Source organism: Diachasma alloeum, unplaced genomic scaffold, assembly GCF_001412515.2.
Source record: "Diachasma alloeum isolate Michigan unplaced genomic scaffold, Dall2.0 Dall_scaffold_00277, whole genome shotgun sequence".
In the NCBI taxonomy this organism is placed as follows: domain Eukaryota; kingdom Metazoa; phylum Arthropoda; class Insecta; order Hymenoptera; family Braconidae; genus Diachasma; species Diachasma alloeum.
In genome coordinates this window covers 1782697-1791143 of record NW_021680416.1, presented here as the reverse complement: position 1 = coordinate 1791143, position 8447 = coordinate 1782697, and the positions used below count along the sequence as shown (strand labels likewise).

The 8447-nt window shown below is 35.6% G+C and overlaps 1 protein-coding gene and 1 long non-coding RNA gene across 2 annotated transcripts in view; both read right to left on the bottom strand.

Moving 5' to 3' along the window:
* The window catches only part of LOC107038076, a 6173-nt gene extending 1244 nt beyond the window's left edge, over window positions 1-4929 (bottom strand). The window contains exons 1-5 of the mRNA XM_015256956.1: window positions 4871-4929; window positions 3393-3682; window positions 1717-2303; window positions 261-365; window positions 45-203 (exon numbers count right to left, since the gene is read on the bottom strand). Of these exons, the coding sequence (XP_015112442.1) occupies window positions 45-203; window positions 261-365; window positions 1717-2303; window positions 3393-3682; window positions 4871-4929 (1200 nt within the window). The remainder of the gene's footprint in view (window positions 1-44; window positions 204-260; window positions 366-1716; window positions 2304-3392; window positions 3683-4870) is intronic.
* Window positions 4930-5581: 652 nt separating this feature from the next.
* Window positions 5582-6868, bottom strand: LOC107038075. The gene is made up of 2 exons (XR_001460878.1): window positions 6738-6868; window positions 5582-5705 (listed from the first exon to the last, which is right to left on the bottom strand). It is a non-coding gene; the product is annotated as an uncharacterized LOC107038075 (long non-coding RNA).
* Window positions 6869-8447: the final 1579 nt, after the last annotated feature.

The window sequence follows — 8447 nt, the reverse complement described above, 5'->3', positions numbered from 1 at the left end:
GTGTCGGGGAAAAGAAACAAGCTTTTTGAATTCGCAATGCATACCACTATAAATGTGTCCATCGATACCGAATAGAAATTGATAGCTTTGAGTTCCAGACATCTATTGCCACGAACCATCGCAAAAATCAATAAATACGCAAAGTTGAAATATTGCTCATCTTCCCACCCCGATTGCCACTGGCTGTCGGTCAGTGTGAGACTCTGTAAGAAGCAGCATCAATCGGCGAAAGGCGAGCGGAAATACTATTGATATTTTACCTGATGCAGTAACATATTTCCTATCAAGCACCATGAGAGGAGTTGAGAGAATGCTGTCCCGCAATACATCGCGAATTTGATCAAATTTGCGCTTCCTCTGGCGCCCTGAGAGATCATTTATTAATTAAGGGGAGATTACTATGAGTTTTAAAAGTCGTGGGTTATCGGAGTGAGCCTTTCATACGTTGAAGATCGATTATATAGATCTGAATTTTTTTAAATTGTTCGTTTGCCCGAAAATGCTTAAAATGCTAAAAACAGTCCAGGCCCTCCAATTTTTGAGCTACAAAAGATTTTTTTTTCAAAATTTTCGGAAAAATGTGTGGAACAACAATTACGAGCCAGCTTTTTTTTAATTCGATCCCTACACAGCTGATTTCGGTTTTCTCATATAAAAAAATTCACTATGTGTGTAAAAAAAATACAAAAAAAGCAAATTTAGCCATATAAGAGGCGAATTAAAAAAAAAATAGCTCGTAATTGTTATTCCACATATTTTTCCGAAAATTTTGAAAAAAAAAATCCTTTGTAGTTCAAAAATTGCAGGCCCTGGAATTTGGCATTTTAAGCGTTTTCGGGCAAACGAACAATAAAAAAAATTTTTTTTGCACTAATTATTCGTTTTCAGATCTATATAATCGATCTTCAACGTATGAAAAGTCTCACTCCAATAACCCACGAATTTTAAAACTCATAGTAGTCTCCCCTTAATGCAAAATCTGCAATTACCAACATAAAACAAGCACCTGTAAACATTCCAATGATTTACAGTAGAGGCTTCGTATAAGATACCTCTCTATAAGATATCTCGTTCTCGGAGCGCTCGAGGCCTACCCCCACTCTCGGCACTTTTACCGCCTGCCGAATTTTTATGTTCCGCGGGCTTCGTATAAGATACCTATGGCCCCGGTCATTTTTCAACGGGAAGAGAGTAGTTATAAGGATGAAACGGTGTTAAGCGTCAAACGGGAGGGATGAACGAAGTGATCATGAGGGTCTAATGACCTTAAGGGAGGGTCCCACCTCCTTTTTCAAGTAATGGAAATATACATCAATTTTTATTACACTTTTCCCATCGAAAAATCGTAATTCGTCGCCTGCGATTATTCTCGAGTCCACCAACAATCCCCCAACATCAGCTGCCATTCTATCACGCGGGGTTATGTTTAGAGAGAAAAGGGAACGCGGGCGATATAAATTCAAAACATTAAACACATATAAATTGATTAGTTATCGATATTCATTCTGCACAAATGAAAATTTCATTGAATTCGGGCGCAACGAGCGAGGTATCTTATTTGAAACCTGCTGATCCCTATTTTTCTCCTCTCTATGGGCGCGCGTAGGGGGGGCGTAGGGATTCCCGGAATTCCACTCTCCTACTGTCCCTGAGGTATCTTATACGAAGCCTCCACTGTACATAAAATACTCGTGTAGATGATCTCGCAATACTCACTAAAGCTGCTTGAAATCCCGTGAAACATATCATCGAGGAACTGGCGAATAATTGACAGAACATGCTGGATCCAAATATAACATTGACATTGTTGACGATATTTATGATTCTCTGATGGTGCCTTATACATATCTTGAAACGCTTCTCAAATGAATCGTTCGCTTCGTGCGCTTCCCTCGGACTGAAAGGAATAAAACAACGAATTTCAGTCACAAGATTCTTTCGTTTTTCGACAGACGAATGAAAACCGCCACGAGGCCATTTCGTTTGGCAATGGCGATAGTTCGAATCCAAGATTTCTAATTGCAGTGTGATGTATCGAGAAAAGCTTGTAACTACTCCATCCATACCGAGGATTCCAGCTACACCAGTTGCGACTGCACCTGCTTGGATCGCAAAGGCGATACTGTGCAGTGGATAGATCGTTGAATCGAATGGATACTTTGCTCTTATTGGTAGGCTGCCATTATCTGTTGGCACTATTGTTACGAGGGCTAGTACTAGAGAACAGCCTATGCCGATGAAGCTGTAGCAGTGCAGTTGATCGTAGAATGTAGATACTTTTACTAGCATTTGAACTCCGTCATCTGAAATTATAAGTCTTTAGCGCAGTAAAAACGAATGTCTGAATTTCACACACCTTTTGTGGATATTTTTCAGACACTGAATTCCGGACGGATAGGTGCCTAAACCGAGGGGCTATTCACGGGCGAATTGGGTGACACCGCGATTACAAAATGTAATCGATTACCCAGGATTACGAGACTGATTACACTGATTACCATTGCCTATGTGATAACCGTGATTACCAAGAGCACAGAATGTGATTACATGATTACAAATGATTTCGTCGATTACATTCTGTGATTACCAAACATCTGTAATCATTGATATCACAAAAAATTGCCTCTTATTAAATATGAATTGATGGAGTAATTAATTATTAGAACCTGCAAAGAAATGAGGAAGGAGGAGCGGGGATTAGAACCGAGGAATGCAGTCTCCATCACTCCATCTAAAAATTTGGGCATTTATAAGTGCCATCAGCAAAATAAATTTACTGAATATCTCCCATTGATGGAGAATGAAACTTACCAGCAGATAATTCAGAGATAATTCAGTCGTTGGTTCTCCAGAATAAGAAGAAATTTTAACTCTGTTGAATCAATTTTCTACGGACAAATGCTCTGTGCAAAACGCATTGGCTATGCAAGGTTCTGAACCATAAACATCTGGGATTCCAAGAAAAATTGATCCAGGGATCTCTGAGACTTACCGTTGGTAGAAATGACGCGCTCGAAAATTCAAAAATAAAATTCACGGTCTCACTAGGAGCAACTACGAAAGATTACACTGATCACCAATTATTACAGTGATTACAAATGATTACCACTTGATTAACAAAACTTGTGTTCAAATATGGTAATCATGTGATTACAATGATTACATTAATTTCATTGTGATTACAATTGATTACATCAGCGTGTGACATCACGATTACGCCTGTGAATAGCCCCTCGTTTTCTGTCACCGAATTTATTTCGAAATCAATAATCTAGTTGAGACTTTAGGAAATATTATTTCAAAACTTTTGAAATCTTGAAATAAAGTATTATATTTGTTGGGTGCATCAACTAGAATCTCTCATGCAGTATTAATGAGTTAAAATTATTTACCTGACGATTTTGCAAGATTATCGATAGGACAATAAATTTCATGAATGAGTTTTATAATTTCCCGACGACGAGTGCGGAATATGATGTGCTTGAAGACAATGACCGATATTCCTGCCAGAAAGCAACCATCATCTGTGATTATGAGTAAATCCTGAAGATTGGAGAATAAATCCCCCAACATTGTTCCGATGAAAATCCAAATCAGTGACGTCATAACCGTGCTGTAGACGGGATACACGATTTTTTTGATGGTTTGAGAATCATCGAAGGAGCTCCAAAGGCCGAAAAATCTGTATTATTTTATTCTCATGAGTTCTGATATCGAGAATTCTAGGTGATAAGCGCATTACTGACGGCAAAGGTATAATTCCTGTTTTTATTTCATGAAGTTAGAAACTGAAGCATCATTTATCGAATTTATTGAGTTATTGGTATATTTTGCTGGTTTATTTGAATTCAGTAAGCTTAATTTAAGGGGAGACCACTACTCAATTGAAAATATTGATATTGATATTGATTGAAATGCTCAATAAAAAATATTCTACAAAAAGAGTCAATAGAATTCGATTTTTATTCTATGGAAATATTTTTTATAGAATTTCCTCGGCTCAAATTTCCTAAAAATAGAATAAAGAAATGTTGAAAAATCCAATTTTATTGACTTTCTCTATAAAATATTTTCTATGAAATATTTCAATAGAATCGGCCAAAAACTAATGGAAAATTCAATAGAAATTCAACCGAATTGTCTTGTAAATTCGCTAGGTTTTTCTGTGAATTATTTTCGTACGTCCAATGACATAAAAAATTGCACGTCACACGGCGATAAAAGTGTTATCTGACTCATGTGATTGTAGTGACGTAATTTACTATTTTGTCACTGCTGCTACGTTCGCCAATGTTTTTAACAGGAATAGATAGGAATAAGTTTATCAATTTCAAAAAAAAATATTGTTGAAATGCGAGTTAGGAAATTCGAAATGAAGCGTTTCATTTCATTCAAATGCGTCATTTCTCTCGGCACAGGTACATGAAAATCCTAGCGAATTCGTTAGACAATTCTATCGGATTTCTACTGAGCTTTCGATTAGTTTTTGATTGATTCTATTGAAATGTTCATTAGAAAATATTCAATAGAAAAAGTTGATAGAATTCTATTTTTCTATATAACTTATTCTCTTTAGATATTTTCCATAGAATTTCCTCTGCTCAAATTTTCCAAGTTTTTTTCATTCTATTTTTCTTCTCGCCTCATCAAGAAAATCAAACAAAAAAACTTAGAAAATTTGAGCCGAGGAAATTCTACAGAAAATATCTCAATAGACTAAGTTATATTGAAAAATCAAATTCTATTCTTTTTCTATTGAACATTTCAATAGAATTCGCCAAAAACTAATAGAAACTTCAATAGAAATCCAACCGAATTGTCTAGCAAATTCGCTAGATTTTTCTGCAGTTTTTTTCATTCGTGTACTCACCGTAGAGTAAAGAGTGAGGCGCCTAACGGATCCCGATGATTCCCCAGAGAATTTCCCATCACTTATATCTATGCAAACTGATGATAAAAAACTGACGGCTCAAAGTTCTTCACAATTGTAAGAAATAAGTTGAGTAGTTTTCTCGTGCTATTTTATTCATAAATCTTTGCCTGAGGCATATCTCCAGTATTGAAAGCAATTTTCTTACAACTCTATGGCAATTGGGAAAATTGAAGCAGAGAATTGGTAGACAGCTGCTGCTTTCCCGGAGTGCGGTCCGAGGGACAAGATCCCGTACCGTTCCACTATTATAATATGTCTGGATCGATGATTGAAGACGGCTCTGGCTATCGTCAAAGCAATTTCAGTGTGTCAGAACGAAACATGTAACGTTTTTCCTTCCGAATGGAACAATTGTACTCGTCAAATCCGATATTTCCAATTTTTTATGTCAGGACAGATAAAATTTTTATGCGAAAATTTTTATTTTTATTTTGATTGTTTTAAATTTATTTTTCAATTTTTATTTTTATTTTTATTTCCAATTTTTTATGTCAGGGCCTCAGGAGTTCGAATATGCTACTTTTAGATCATGTCCGAATGTATTCGATTCATTCGTTGTTGAAAAAAATTATTTTGAAACCAATATTGAGGAAAAGGTGAACAATTTTACCGTTGGGGCAATGTTGAATTCAATGAATGAACAGAAACTCCAATTTTATGAGTTTACTTTATTCGCATGATCACATCATGGCAATGTGAAACATTGAAATTATGAACAACCAGATGACGGAGGTAATTCAGTGTTTTTGGGTGCATCTTTTTCCGCCCGGAACTGAAAAAAAAATTTATTGGTTCAAATTCTCAACACGAATGACCGCGAATTAAAACGTTATTATAGAGAACAAATTAAAATAAATACTTTATAAATGAAATAGGGACGGAACCATCAATTACCCCTGATAGAAAAAATTATTTTTACTGAGATGTTTCTTTCTTGGAATAAGGATTATATACTTGAACCAATTTCAAATAAATAAGATCTTACGGTGAATATCAATTATTTCTCCTTGTGATACATTTACTTGAATCAAAATAGTCCTTGGTGTCAAGTCACATGTATTCACCACAAAAATGGGAAAAGTTCTATTTTTTTAAACCTAATATAATCTTCAGTCCAGAAATTTTTTACTTTCATGAATTGATAAAAAATTCGTACCTAGGAGATGATTATATTGAGGAATGAATTGAATGTTGTTTTCTCGTATGAAGCCGATGTTTAAATTGAGCTTTCCGTACATCACGTTGAACGAAATTTGTGACATCCAAGTTTGTGTTGAATTGCCGCAATCTGTGATTCTGTTATTGTAAACTAATGCGATTTTTTTTAGTCAAGAAATATAAACTTCTTTCAACTCACCGACATCTTACTTCAATCTCAAAGCTTTTTCCGCGTAACAATATTCATCCTGATTCGACATACGAAATGCTCACTTCAATTATAATTTACTTGGAGCAACGTATGATCATGTTGACTGAGATAACAACGTATTTAGTAATGTGAATAATTTTGATTTTTGAGTAAACCAACAAATTTCTGGAGTTAGCAAACTTTTGGCTAGAAAGAAATCAAATACCCTCATTATTGCGACAAATAAAAGGAACTGCAATTCTAGGGAAGTTCGATATCTCCCAATCAAATGTATCTCAAGAAGAGATAACTGGTGTTCACTATGAAATCATATTTATTTAAAAATTAACAACCAATGATAGTTAATTCAAATAAAATTCTGTTGATAAAATTAATTTTTCCGTCAGTTTCGAAGCTCTCATGGCTTCCACCTGAATAATTGGAAAAATTACGTACACATTTTCCTGAAATGTTCGTCCATGGAGATGGCCTCCTGTCCGTGGCAGATCGCCGATGACATCAAGCCAAGCAGGAAAACTTTCAGAAGTAAGTTGCAAATATTGACGCACGACATGTTAAACAGCTTGTTAAACTATCCGCTGCTCGTTGAGCTTCAAATCGCATTTATAGTTTCAGGAAATGGCCACTATCACCCTAATTGTGCGGACAGTAATCGCTCTGTTCAGGCTTATCGATAGCAATTGCCTATCATGCCGTGCACTGAAAAAAATTACAAGATTTTTGAGAAGTACTTCGTTACTTATTTCAAGAAACTCGTGACTTGAAAATTTTCAACAGCACAATGTGTTGCACTAAAAAAAAAACACTTTCGCCAAGAAATTTTGTACTTGTCCTAAAGACGAGGACAATTTCTTGATGACAAGAAAGCGATTTCTCAAAGTAAGTAAAATTGAATGAATTCATTTAACAGTTTTTTAGCCGCAGTTCTAAAATATTTTAATGCAAAAACCACTTCAATTGATTTGAGAACTCGTTTTCTTGATATGAACCAATTGCCCTCATCTTTTCCACCCGAATCAAGAATAAATTATACTTGAGTCAAGACCGGTGGAAGTGACAGAAATGCAAAAATGAGAAACTTCAATTTTTTTTAATGAAAAAAACGTAAGCCATCACGCCAAAAAATCTAAATGTAAATTACATCTAAGATGCCGTTTTTACGCATTCTGAAGCATAATTTACGATTTTACGTTTATGCTCATAATTGTCGCAAATTACGGGTACATAAACGTAATTTGCGGTTTCGTATTCGTACATTACGATGATTTTTCCATATTTAATGTGTACTTAATTGCGATTAACGATCAAGACGAAAAAAATTATTTCAAGCGTTAAATACGATATTTTTTTTCTCGTAAATTATGCATAATTAAATCGTAAAATACGTTTCTATTGCGATCGTAATTTACGATTTCTTAAGCGTGAAGTACGCTTTGTTTGGGCATAATTTATGTTTATATTTTGACCATAAAAACCGCCTTTTTTAAGCCACTAGACATCACATTGGTGTTAAGCGTAAATTATATTTACCAAATCGTAAATTACGTTTAGATTTTTCTGTGTGATTATTTCCGGGAGACGACTGTTGATTTTTTTTCTCAAAAGTCATTTTGTTCGTCAACTGGCGGTGAAATTATGATAGACTCTTCAAATAAATTCAATATCATGTGTGAAAAAATTGAATTCTCTAGAAATTCTATGGTGATTCGATTAAAACTCTAGAGCATTCTCGTTAAAACTCCATTTGTTTTTTGCGCAGATTCTAGCAGATAGTCTGGACTGTCCATTTTTTTCAGTAAAAATTTTCTGGTTATTCATATTGAGAATAATCTCGGTTCCCCTCCTACCTCACCCAAATCCCATCCACTCATTTCCTATGACCCCACAAAAATGTGGAACGCTATATAAATTCCCTTCTTTAATGTAAAAAAAGAAAAGAAACGTCGAACGGACAGAAAAGCGGCGCCGCATCGCCCGGTGCGAGTGAGTCCCTGTCGAGCCCTCGAGCGACAGTGTTGCTACATTCACATCCGCACTTAAAATGCGCTCATAGTGGTAAGCGCCAAGATGGCAACAGCGCGCTCGGTTTAACCCAGCGACGCTGCGCTAACTGTGCAACGGATGAAGGCTGGCGGCCGGGCGCGA